Source organism: Ochotona princeps, chromosome X (assembly GCF_030435755.1).
Source record: "Ochotona princeps isolate mOchPri1 chromosome X, mOchPri1.hap1, whole genome shotgun sequence".
Classification (NCBI taxonomy): domain Eukaryota; kingdom Metazoa; phylum Chordata; class Mammalia; order Lagomorpha; family Ochotonidae; genus Ochotona; species Ochotona princeps.
Window position 1 is genome coordinate 74859019 of NC_080865.1, and position 13832 is coordinate 74872850.

At 41.8% G+C, this 13832-nt stretch overlaps 1 protein-coding gene across 1 annotated transcript in view; it reads right to left on the bottom strand.

The window, feature by feature from the left end:
* Positions 1-2095: 2095 nt before the first annotated feature.
* The window catches only part of TRPC5 (transient receptor potential cation channel subfamily C member 5), a 286027-nt gene continuing 274290 nt past the window's right edge, over positions 2096-13832 (bottom strand). Inside the window, exons 8-11 of the mRNA XM_004590202.4 lie at positions 7456-7659; positions 7219-7260; positions 5491-5580; positions 2096-2881 (exon numbers count right to left, since the gene is read on the bottom strand). Of these exons, the coding sequence (XP_004590259.2) occupies positions 2189-2881; positions 5491-5580; positions 7219-7260; positions 7456-7659 (1029 nt within the window). The 3' untranslated portion in view covers positions 2096-2188. The remainder of the gene's footprint in view (positions 2882-5490; positions 5581-7218; positions 7261-7455; positions 7660-13832) is intronic.

The following is a 13832-nucleotide window of genomic DNA, read 5'->3' on the forward strand; positions in this document are numbered from 1 at the left end:
TTGAAGTAAAAGGTTGGAATAGAGTTAGTCTTATCTAAGGTTCTGTTTTATCCCTAGTCTATTATGCTTATAAATTTACTCAGGTTGTCTCATGCCTTCTCTGGGGTCAGAGGATGTAGCCATTTTAATTTGAGATACCATTTTTGATAGTAGGTAATCAAAACTGCGGTGGAGAAATCTCCCTTCCTACATTCTACTGAGTAAAAACGTGGGTGTCATCAACATAAAGGGACAATTGGCTTTAACCTCCATTAAATGAGGCCTCAACATTGCTAGTGAAGTCCTAGCTCCAGTCATGCAGAGAATACCCTGAAAATGTTGGAAAAACAATGTACTCCCCTGGAATATGACACTAGCTTCTTTCACCAGTAGGTGCTGACTACTGTGGTTTGCACATGTTCTTTCTTTAGAACACAGCTGAGAGAAGTGTGCATTTGGGACCATGCCTCTGTGTCTGATCACCCTGTTCTTTGACAAATTGTTAACATAATTGCTACAACAGTTATATCAGAAATTATATATACATTTGTGAGACACTTAAGAAACAGTGCTATGTATAATTTTTAGGTACCATCCGTACAAATCAGTCGAGTAGACAAAATTTTATTGTTCAACGTCATCTTGACAATTCAGAAAGAGGAACTCCTATTAATGTTGACAACTAAAAGAACAGAAGGAAACCTAACTAACACTTCCTTTTCTAGGGACACACAGTGTGAATTTAATCTCCAGGATCCAGATCTAGCAGGGCTGTTTCAGCTCATTTACTAGGGTTTAAATTGGAGAAGCTTTTGTACAAATACTGGTGAGAACCATTCTTGCTCAGCAGGCTATCTCCTGGTGATTATCGGATCTAAAATTATGACCACATGTGTTATGGACTTCATTTTTAAACTTCAACCTCTGTATTCTAATGAGGCACTCTTAAGCTGTAGAAAATAAGAGCAGAATTTGGATTATGTTTACCCTTTCATGAGTTCGCTAGGGGTGTTATATCTAACACAAGCTTACACATGCAATTCCACTGCTCCCAAAGAATATTAAAACTGCAACCTAAACAAGGTTATCTAGACCTAAAATCAACTTTTTTTCTGGAAGCAAACAAAAGACGCTCATTTCTCAGGCTCTTAACACCTCAGTAAAATGTCACTTTTCTGATAGAAAATGTTTCAAACCCAGGCTTTTATCTTAGAAACTCTTTGATAGTGCACGCTTTGGCAGCACATATACTAAAATTGGAAAAAAACTTTGATAGCAATGATTAAAACTCAACAGTAGATGGGACCTTATAAATAGACCAGCTAATGATTTTTTTTTCTTGCCAGTGTATGAGATGTAGTGGTTGTTGGTTAGAGTGCAGTATAAGGTTTTTTTTAGAAAAACCATACATATCCTAAATACTAATTTTGATACTATCAAATTTCAAAATGTAGTTAACTGAAACACACAAACACCAGAAAGGATTTCACCTAACTTATTAGATAAATATGACATATACTACGGGGTAAATATCTCATTGGTACACATTACGAAACTAACACATCTTCAAGAAACAACAAAACTCAACAGCCCCCACAATAAAAAGTTTGTAGTGTTTTAGAAACAAAACCAAAGGGAAACCACGAGCTGACAATTCTTTGGAGCCTGTTTAGCCTCCCTTTTATGCTGTTCATTGAACCAGCATGGGCAGCGTGTAGCACTGAAGGGCAACAAAGATAGGCAGGTCGGCTCGCCTTATCTGTTAGCTGGTGGGGGCTGCTGGCCGCATCCCTCCACCCTGTGGGCGGGCATGGTGTGAGATCCCAAGGAAGGGCAGGAATCTGCGGCAGCAACAATAGCACAGTGGCACCTGGAGCTTCGAGGAAGCAAGGGGCAGGAAAGCAAAGCGAAAGGGTTAAGCACCCAACTGCACCTCTGCTGATTAGGAGCAACACCCCTTCAGTTGGTTGTGAGATGGACTTAGTGTTAATAGGTATAAAAAGGCAAATCATAGCAAAGGTAATAAAACAACAAAAACAAAACAAAACAAACCCCTGGAGAATGTGGGTATAAAAGACAGTGAAAATAATAGGAGTTTTCACTCTCCTTCCTAGCAGGGGCAGTGAGGGAATCATATCTACATCACTTCAGAGAGCAAGGACAGAGTAAGTTTTCTGTTGAGTTCCAGAACAGGTGATAGGGGCTTGATTTAGAGCCGAGTTGTAACTTGTTCTTCCTGTCCATCACCCCATTTGTGCATGATCAAGTCACAAGCCTCTCCCCAAGTTTCAAATACATCCTCGGAGGAGTCTAAGAGTTTAGAATTTGAGGAGCAGATGCTGGATGCACAGTGAAGAGAGCTGGAACAGGCTAAGGGGCATTCACTGCTCTGAGCAGCGCCCCGCACTTCACCTAATTCTACCTCGCTGAGGTTAATTTCGCTTTGAGAACAGGCCTCTGCTTTCCCTTTCTCCATCTGAGAATATCTGATGTCCTGCCACATATAGTGCTGCTGAACGATTCCATCAGAAATGGTGTACATTGGCTCTGAACTGGGTTCAGACATATGACCATTAAACTTGGAGAATAGGAGGCCCAATTTCTTGAGAGAAGGGCCCATGAAAGAGCGTTTGCTTGACGACTCAGCTTTTGACTTCCCTTGAGCACCACTGGCTCTCGGCATGGTTCTGATGAGAGGCGGCCCCTGGCAGGCCTTTTTCTTACAGCCTAAATTGAAAGAGACACTCTTGGATTTGGCCCGAGCCCCACCACTGCCATCATTGGTATCATCCCTCTGAGAGAGTTCAGTGCTGCTAGTGGATAGGCTTCTCCTGGGCTGTTTTCGATTTCCTAAGAGGTCAAGCACTTCATATCGAAAGCTGGAGATGTCCTGCTTCAGTTCCTGGGGAAAGAGGAGGCACATTATGTCAGGAAGCTTGATTTCTGATGCAGACTAGGCACACTGAGTCCCCTCTGGAATGCAGTAGGCTTTTCCTAGTAGCAAATCACAAAGTGCACAGACTGAGAAAAATCTCCCATTATTCAACCATATGCGCACACACGCAAACATGTTAGGGTTCGCTACTGGGAAAATTGGGCAGTGGGAAAGTTGATTTCACAACCTTGCCAACTGGGCCCATCAGCAGACTAATCCCTGCTGAAGTATTAACTGACAATGAAGGTATTAGCTTAGGACACTGCCTTGCACAAGTATCTGCATGTAAAAGAAGCACACCAGGAAAAAGCTTTTAGCACTCTAAGGAATGACACAGTAGTAGAGACAGCTGTCTGGGGACGGTGGATCTGTTCCTTTACGCCTCTGAAATGGCCCCTGTTCACTGACTGCTTAGATGCTGCTTTAAAAACTGCCTTTTAAAAGCCTAGCTCTCCATAAGAGGCTGATTGCTTATAATCACCTGAGATGGTGAATGTCCCTTTTTATCACTGTTACTGGTACTGCCTGGAAATAACGAAGATCTAGTCCTCATTGTATCTTCCGATTAGGGCCCTGGGATACAAGAATGAACTCACAGCGAAATGACTGTCTCCTACATGGTTGGGAGACATTCCAGCAGCAGCATGATGGACTTGGGAAAATTCATAAAAAACACCCATTGTGAGACAGCAAGGGTGGGGGGAGACCCCAGCGCCAGCTAAACTGTATCAAAAAAAAAAAAAAACAATAAGTAAAAGACAAGTGGGAGGCCTAAATGAATCTTAAGGTTCCTGGCTTCAGTCTGTCCCAGCCCCGGCTGTTGTGACCATTTGCAGAGTGAACATGCAGGTGGAAGATCTGTAAATAAATGAATAAATAAATAAATCTTAAAAACCAAAAAGTCTAGGCTTTTGAGGCAGCAGTTAAGATGCCACCTGGGAAGCCTGTATCCCAAATCGGAGGGGCTGGGTGGGGTTAAGTGCTGACTGTGCTGCTGATTCCAGCTCCCTGATACTGGGCCCTGTGGGAGGCAGCAGGTGGAAGCTCAAGTTCTTGGACCCCTGCTATTGATGTAGGAGAGTTTGCATCCCCAGCACCTGACTTTGGCCTGGCCTACTCATGGCTATTGTGGGCAATTAGGGATGAACCACTGGATGGAAGATCTCTGTTGCTCTCTGCCTTTCCAATAAAATAAAAAAAAAAGTTTAACTCTGAACATATCATCTCCTTGCTTAAAACTTGTAATTCAGGAAAAAGTGAAACACCATGCTATGAACTTTTTAAGGCCTAGTTTCTATTGAATTTTCTGTAGTTTCAACTCTCCCCCCCCCCTTCATTTTCCAGGCTGTCCAATGTCCACCCTTCTGGACAGAATATTCTCTTGTTTCTGGGCCTTTGCCTGTGCTAGCCTCTCTGTCTAGAACACTTCTCATCAACTCTCCATCTGTGCCTCCACCCCTTGCAAGCCTTAGCTTAAATACCACTTCCTCTGGAAAGACTGTTCTGCCCTCCAAGTCCAATTTGCGTTCCTCTTGTCAGTCTTCACAGTGCCCTGTGTTTACCCTGTCACAACATTCAGTCACATCACTATTACTGCTCATCACTCCATGAGACTAGGGGCTGTTTAGATCTTGCATACTCCTCTACTCAGAGTTCTTGGCACATAGCAGGCCCTCAACAGATGAGCTATGTCAGGATAGCAACCTTAGAAAAGAAATGTGTTCTAGAAAAGGGTGTCTCAACCTTGCACTGTTGACAGTCTGGGCTGGATAGTCCTCATGGAGGGGGCTAGCCTAGTCATCACCAGAGCTTTATGAGCCATTTTGCTTTTTACCTATTATATGCCAAAGCAGTGACCAAAAATGTCTCTTGACATTCCCAAGTGTGGCCTGGAGCCCAGAATGGCCACCAGGTAAGACCCACTTAGCGAAGGGCAACATCATTGTATAGTGTAGTGGTAGAGTGTCTTAAGACCTTATATCCAAGAATTGATTTTTTTTTTTTTTTTTTGTCTTTCCTCTTTTAGGCAAAGCAATTCTTTAAGCCTCCAGGAAGCTTGCTCTGGCTGTCTTACCCTTCACTATACATCCTTGACACATGCAGGGGTGGGGAACGTTTTGCCTACCAAGGGCCTTTTTGATATTTATAACATTGTTAATGGGTCATACGAAGCTTTCAAGTTAAAAAGTGCCAGCTATAGATTTATTTACTTTTTGAGTGCTATCTATGGTTGCCTTGCCAGGCCAGACCAAATTATTTCATGGGTCTTATAGTGCCTGTGTGCCAGATGTTCCTCACTTTTGATTAAAGCATTCAATTACTGTACTGGAAAACACTCAGAATATTATAAGACTACGTGAGGAAGATTGATTTTGTTCATGAAACTGATCATGGTATGATGTACACTGGTAAAATTTCTCTACTGGGTGATAGGCAATTTGAAGAAACAGAATAAGGATTAGACCTTGGTTATAGGCAGGTAGCAAGGCAAAAACCTATAAAGAACCTCAAAAGCTGTGAAGAAGATGAAATGATAGTTTAAGAAGACATGAGAAACCACCCAGTGATTAAATTACCTTAAAATTCTCCTCGGTTAGTCCCTCATTTGTTTTGGAATTTCTTATCATAGCAGCCACGTATCTTTTTACTAAATTCCTGATAACTTCCTGGAATTAAAAAAGAAAAACAGGAAGAAATAAATTCAGTTTCATTCCAGGCTCTTAGTGAAATAAACTATCTATACAGTAAATAAAAACAGGTTTCGGTCATCCTTGCGATAGAAAACCTGTAGAAGATCTAGTTGTCGTCTGCCCCCATAATGGGTTAAGTCCCTTAACTGAACAAAATATGTCTTTGAATGTGGTAGCAGAATGGGCCAGTAAAAGCAAATTTACCAGAAAGGAAAAATTCCCACCCAACATATAAAGAAAACATGAATTCACATTTACAGCATAGTAACAATGAAATAATACTTGAATGGTCATGTTATCTCTTCCTTTCAAGCCGGATTAAACCTTAACACCCCTAGGAAGATGAAATTTTTTTCTTCCTTTTATAAAATTGAGAGTCTCTGAATTTTCTGATTTCGATATGTTACTAATAATATAGTGAAGATTTTCTTGTCAGAATCGATCTATATTTCTTTACAAATATGGCATCTAATTTATTTTAGTTTGAAATGGCACACATATGGTCACCATGAGTTACGATGATGATGATGATGATGATGATGGTCACCATGAGTTATGATGATGATGATGACGACGACGACTGTAAGCTAGCGCTTACTGCATTGTTAGGTGCTATGCAGGGCAACACTCCTCCCCTCCAAAAGTCATACACACACCTCAATTTTTACAATATTGTTAGTTAAGGCATTTTGTTTTTTGAAGATTTATTTTTTTGAAAGGCAGAATTAGAATTTTCCATCTCTTGGTTCACTCTCAAAATAACTGCAATGGTTAGGCCTGTTTAGGCCAAAACCAGGAGTCCAGAGCTTCATCTAGGTCTCCTGTGGTTGGGAGGGCCCAGGCAGTTGGACCAGCTCCCACCGTTTTCCCAGACACATTAGCTGGGTGCAGGATTGGCTATGGAGTTGTCAGGATTCAAATTGATGCCTAATTGGGATGCTTTTGTCATAGGTGGTGGGTTAATCTGCTCTGCCACAGTGCTGGGCCCCACAAGTTAAGTTTTATTGTTATCCCCCTTTCACATACAAGGAACCTGAGGCTCAGTGAAGTGAATTGGCTTGTCCAAAGTCACACGACTAGTAAGTATCAAAATTGGAATACACTTTCTACTTCAATCTGATTTCAAGTAACAATACCCAATGCTATATTTATTACTTCTAGTACTCTGATCTTAAGAAGTCACTGAGGGGCAGGTGTTGTGTTGCAGTAGGTTAAATCAGTGCTTGCAACATTGGCAGCCCATGTTAGAGTATCAGTTAAAGTCACAAATGCTCTGCTTGTGATCCAGCTCCCTGCTAACACATCTGGGAGAGAAGTGGTAGGCAGCTCAACTACTTGGGCCCCTGCCACCCACGTGGGGGACCTGGATGGAGTTCCAGGCTTCTTGCTTTGCGCTGGGCCAGGCCTAGCTGTTGCGGAACAGTTGTGGAGTAGTCCAGTGGGCAGAAGGACAGAAGCACCTCTCTCTCTCTCTGTCTTTAAAAATAAATGCATAAGTAAATCTTTACAAAAAGAAGTCACTGTGATGGCTAGGAACCAGCTTCTATAAGGAAACTGAATCAGAAAATGAAGACAGTTTCTGCATTGTCCTTAGTCCCAGTGAGGAAGTTTTACCTGATAATGCTGATTCTGTATCAGGCTGTCAGCATGGCGTTCCTGGAATTGAAAATGGAAAGAGAGGTTACATCAACACTCTCTCCCACCCCACCCTCCCGTCTGAATGTATTTCCAAATATTAGGACTGGAAAATAACACCAAAGCTCCTGTTTGACAAACCCCCAAGCATCTGTAGACGCCAGTGTTACGATGTTTAAGTTAGGGAGCATCCCAAAGCAATTTGAAAAGGCTTACGGTGAAGCTTCTCAAGTTGTGCCTTCTCCGTCGGCCATCAGGGTCTCTCTTGGGGCAGAAGGTGTTGTTGAACCAGTGGCCAAGGTATAGGAATGACTTGGGGCTCGGGATGATGTTGAAAGGAGGTGGCAAGGTGCCACCTTCATCAAAGTAACTCATCCAGAGCTTTGTCCTTGCAAACTTCCACTCAATATCAGCATGATCCTGTGGAAGACGAAAATTAAAGAATGTTGAATGGGAGACTGCAGAATTCAGCCATGCCTCCTTCCATCCTTTCTGCTTCTGCAGAGGGAATTCTGTCAGTAGCTATATAGGCTCAAGTTACAAATAACCTGTGACCCCAGTAATCCCACTTTTGATAAGGCATGTATCTTATCAATATACTTGCAAAAAGATGTATCCATAGGGCTGTTCACTATGGTACAAGAGTAATAGAGAAAGACCTGACACACCTAAATAGCCAACAACAGAAGAGTTCTTAAATAGATAATGTCATATGTATAAAATGGCATATAGCACTTGAAAACAAAGAAGGTAAAAAATATAAGTAGACTTATATGTGTCTAGTTATGTACCTACACATCTAAGAAGACCTCTACTTGAAAAAAGCAATATAATCAACATATGCTATATACATGAATCCATTTATAAAACTGTAAACCCTTTATATCACATGTTTTCAGGTTCTAGACAAGTAACATGCTAAGCCATCAATAGTAGTTATTTTTAAGAAGCAGGACTGGAGTGGTACTATGTTTTTTTGGTTTTTTTTAAAGATTTATTTATTTTTATTACAGTCAGATATACAGAGAGGAGGAGAGACAGGGAGGAAGATGCGCGCCGATCCGATGCCGGGAACCTGGAACCTCTTCTGGGTCTCCCACGCGGGTGCAGTGTCCCAATGCATTGGGCCGTCCTCGACTGCTTTCCCAGGCCACAAGCAGGGAGCTGGATGGGAAGTGGAGCTGCCAGGATTAGAACCGGCGCCCATATGGGATCCCGGGGCTTTCAAGGCGAGGTCTTTAGCCGCTAGGCCACGCCGCTGGGCCCGAGTGGTACTATGTTTAGATATGATTTATCCCCCAGGATTTATGTGTTGGAGGTTTGGTTTGCAATTTGTGGTGTTGAGCTGCTGAGAGCTGTTGTAAGAAGTGGGGCCTAGTGAGGGCTTCTTAGGTAAGTGAGGGCACTGTCCTCAGAAGGAAGTGATGTCATTCTTGCAAGCCAACCCGTTACTCTGGCTCCCTGTCTTGCCATGTGTCTTTCTCCCTCTCCTGCATATTCCCCTTCACATCCCTTTTGCCACAAAGGCAGCGGAGCTAAGCCCCTGCCAGAGTCACATTCTTGACCCTCAAGAATGCTGAGCTAAGTAAACAGCTTTAGAAATTGCCCAATCTTAGTATGCAACAGAAATTGGGTGAATACAAATATGGAGGCTGGTTTGCTTGCTTGCTTTTTAGAATTGACTTTACTGAGAATTTACATACACTATGACTCACCCATGTTAAGTGGTTTGGGATTCTGACATGTGGACACGCTGGAATAACCAGTCAGAATCAAGACACACACGCACACACACATAGTGGAGTGTGTGTGACAACCACCACAGTCATGTTGCACAGTGGTTTTATCACACTCTCAAGATTCCCTTTTGTTGCTGCTTTGTAAGCTAATTCTCCCCAACTCCTGATCACTGTTAGAAGCAGAACCACTCTTTTGTTCTTTCTATATTTTATGTCTCCAAATTGTCATATAAATAGAATTATACAGTAACATTTTGATACTTTTAACATAGAATAACACTTTCAAGATTCATTGTTTAAAGTATATATCAATAATTCATTCTATATTATTTCTGAGAGTAATTCTTGATAATAGGGATGTACTATAATTTGTTTATTCATTCATCATCTGAAGAACATTTGAGTTTTCTAGGCTACAAGAATTATAAGTAAAACTACTGTGAACATTCACATACAAGCTTTTGTAGGATGTGTATGATTTCTCTAGCTTAAGCATATAGGAGTGGTATAGCTAGGCCATGCAGTCGGTAATATCTAACTTTATAATCAACTGTGAAAGTGTTTCCAGAGTGGCTACAACACATTTCCTGTATCCTCCCTCTTCAGTGCTTGTTTATAAATTTTCACCATTCTACAGGAATATAGTATGATCCCTGTATGGTTCTATTTATTTCTGTAATTGAGAGGGTATCAGGGAGAGAAGTACAGAGAGCACCTGCGTGTAGATTTTACTACTTCACTTCCAAATGCCTGCAATAGCTAGCATGGGGCTCAGCCCAAACCAGCATGGAAAGTCAATCCAGATATCTAATGTTGGTGGAGGGAACCCAGTTACATGAACCATCACCACTGCCTCCCAGTATCTGCATCGATAGGGAGCTGGAGTTAGGCACTAGAGCTGGGAACCAAGCCCAAGTACTCCAATATGGGATACAGGCATCTTAATCACTGATCTAAAATCTTGATGAGAATGACTGGTATCTTTTCCTGGGCAAATACTCTAATTTTGATAAGGTCAAATGTATAGATTGGGGTTTCTATGCCATATGTACATTTTATAGGGGAGGCATTGTTAGTAGAACAGTCCTGGTGATATCAATACTGCTTTTCCCACCAGGGATACCAGTTATTCACAAATGGAAGTAGGCTACAACCGTCCTGAAGATCCATCAGTAGTTGATTCAAAATCTTCTAATAAATATTTTAAAAGTTTTATTTCATTATTCAACATCTGAATCCTCATGGGGCCATTCTGATTTCTACATTAAACATGTAAAATGGCTATCAGGAAAGAACACACCATGTCACCAACGGATATTCCTGCCAAATTCTAGTTTCTATTTGGTCATGAGCAAGCCCTCAGCTCAGATTGGTAGCTTTCATGCAAGAAAACTGACCTATTCTTTTAAGAAATGATCAGTGCCTTAACAACAAAAAGTATTCTAGTTTGGCCCAAGTATGATGGTTCAGTGACTAAATCCTCACCTTCAAGTGCCAGGATCTCACATGGGTGCTAATTCCTGTCCTGCCTGCTCCACTTCCCATCCAGCTCCCTGTTTGTGGCCTGGGAAAGCAGTAGAGGAAGGTCCAAAGCCTTGGGACCCTGCACCTGTGTGGGAGACCCAGAAGAGGCTCCTGATTCCTGGCTTTGGATCAGCTCAGCTCTAGCTGTTGTGGCCACTTGGGGAGTGAACCAGCAGATGGATGATCTCTCTCTGTCTCTCCTTCTCTCTGTAAATCTCCCTGTATAATAAAAATAAACTTTTGGGGAAAAGTATTGTCGTTTAAAAGTGATTAGTTTCATACCAGTAATCTATGGGGGTTTCAATTTATCCATGCCCTTCCCAATAGTTGTTACTGTCCATGTTTTTACTAAAGTCATCCTAGTGGATATCAAGTGGTAGGTATTTCATTGTGGTGTTGACTTATACTTGCTCATTAGACATTTGTATATCTTATTTGGAGAAATGTCTTTTCATATCCTTGCCAGATTTTTAAAAACTGGGTTTTGTTTTACCGGGTTGCAAATATTCTTGGCATGTTCTGGATACTAGTTTCTTGTTACATCTATGATTTGTAAATATTCTCTTCCATTGTATGGGTTGTCTTTTTACTTTCTTGATGATATATGTTAAATCACATTTTTTTAATTTTGAAGAAGCCTAACTTACAAATAATTTCCTTTATCACTTATGACTCTGATGTCATAGCTATGGACTCACTGCTTTGTGCATGGTTAAAATCTCCTAAGGTTTCTTAGAATTTGGACTATTCATTTAGAGCTTGTTTTATGTATAGTGTGAGGAAGGAACCCTCTTTCATGTGGCTAGCACTTGTCTAGGCATCGTTTGTTGAAAAAACTTGTCTTTCTCCATTGAATTGGCTTGTGCCTTGACAAAAACTCAACTGACTATAAAAAAAAGATTTCTTCTGGATCTTTAGTTCTGTTGCATTGATCCATGTATCTTTATGCCACGCTGCAGTGCTTTCACTCCTACAGATTTGGGAAGAGTTCAGTTCTCTAATTTTGTCAGTCTTTTTTAAAAGGATTATGTTATTTATTTGAAAAGTAGAGCTACAGAGAGACAGAGAGGTAGAGAGAGAGTGAGAAGGAGAGCTAGAGAGAACTTTCATCTGCTGGTTTACTCCCCAAATGGCGACAACAGCCAGGATTAGGCCAGGCCAAACTTGGGAGCCAGGAGCTCCATCTGGGTCTCCCATATGGCAACAGTAGACAGTCTCATTCCTTTTTCAAACACATTAGCAGGAAGCTGGGTCAAAAGTAGAGCAGCCAGGTGGAGGAACCCACCATGGGGGGAGGGTGTGGGGAAGTGTGGGGAGAATCCCAGTTCCTATGAAATTACAACACAATGTAATTAATGAATAAATTTAATAAAAAAAAAAGTAGAGCAGCCAGGACTTAAACCATGTGGGATGCTATAGTGCAATGCCAGCTCCTCGGTGTTTTTCAAGATTGGTGTGGCTTGGGGCATCCCTTGCATTTACATGTGAATTTTATGAGCAGTTTGTCCATTTCTGTTATTTTATATTTTAAAATATTAAATGTTCTTGATGATGAAGCCAAACATTTCACAAGTCAGAAAAATCTGTGGCATTAAAATATTAAGAAGACAGCTTTAATGGACTATGGTAAATGTTCCTATTGCTCCATTTGTTGTATGTATTTCTATTAAAGGTGAAAATTGCCATTTGAAACAGTGTTTTGGGGGGCAGGAATTGTGATATAGCAGGTTTAACTGCTTAGGGGGCTTTTATCCCATCTCAGAGTGCTTGGTTGGGTCCCAGATACTCTGCTTCCCCAGCTTCCTGTTAATGTTCCTGGTAGGCAGAAGATGACTGCTCAGATACTTGGGCCCCTGCCACACATATGGGGAGACCCAGATGGGCTGGGCTCCTGGCCTTGTCCTGGTCAAGCTCAGGATATTATAGGTATGTGGGGAGTGCACTAGTGCTCAGAAGATTCTCACTCTCTCTCCCTCTGTCCGTTTTAAATAGATAATCATTAAAAAGAGACAGGGTGGGCCCGGCGGCATGGCCTAGCGGCTAAAGTCCTCGCCTTGAAAGCCCCGGGATCCCATATGGGCGCCGGTTCTAATCCCGGCAGCTCCACTTCCCATCCAGCTCCCTGCTTGTGGCCTGGGAAAGCAGTCGAGGACGGCCCAAAGCTTTGGGACCCTGCACCCATGTGGGAGACCCAGAAGAGGTTCCTGGTTCCTGGCTTTGGATTGGCACAGAACCGGCCGCTGCGCTCACTTGGGGAGTGAATCATTGGACAGAAGATCTTCCTCTCTGTCTCTTCTCCTCTCTATATATCTGATTTGTAATAAAAATAAATAAATCTTTAAAAAGAAAAAAGTAATCGCTCTTGCGTTTCCATTATAAATTATCCTACCACCAGTCAAAATACCCTGTCTCTCTTTTTTTTTTAAAGATTTTATTATTATTGGAAAGCCGGATATACATAGAGGAGGAGAGACAGAGAGGAAGATCCTCCATCCAATGCTTCACTCCCCAAGTGAGCCGCAACGGGCCGGTGCGCGCCAATCCAAAGCCAGGAACCAGGAACCTCTTCTGGGTCTCCCACATGGGTGCAGGGTCCCAAGGCTTTGGGCCGTCCTCGACTGCTTTCCCAGGCCACAAGCAGGGAGCTGGATGGGAAGTGGAGCTGCCGGGATTAGAACCGGCGCCCATATGGGATCCCGGGGCATTTAAGGCGAGGACTTTAGCCGCTAGGCCACACTGCCGGGCCCACTTTTTTCTTTTAATGACCTCTCTTTTCTATTCTCCCAACTATTGTCATAGAATGCATCACTCCTGATGGAGAATTCTGGGATAGCAAGACAAAAAAGAATTAGCACTAGAAGAAATACTGATTTCTATATCATCTTATTTCGTCCTGGTGACAGTCATAGCAACACAGCAAGCCTTCATGCTTTATTGATTTTTCCATCTATCTGCCCATCTTCGAGTTTAGATTTACAAGAGAGATGATCACCACAGAAATAAATGTTGACATATTTATTGAGTTGGAAAATGAAGTCATCCTTTTTAAGACAAGAAGCTGACTTAGCCATTTGCTTTGGAAATGATTACCTTTGGCTAGTTAGGTCATATGACAGATTTTTTTCATAGATTGCTAAATCTGCACCTCTAAAATTTTTCTAAAATTATATTTAAAGCATATGACAAGGTAAAAGCATTTTGTGAAAAAATGTATATTGGTAAAAGTCCATAAAATATAGTAGAATTTCCATTTTTCATACCAAGAATTTTGTGCAGTATGTTTGGTTAAATGTTCTCTGTAGGGAAAAGAGTAACTGAACTATTAAAGAA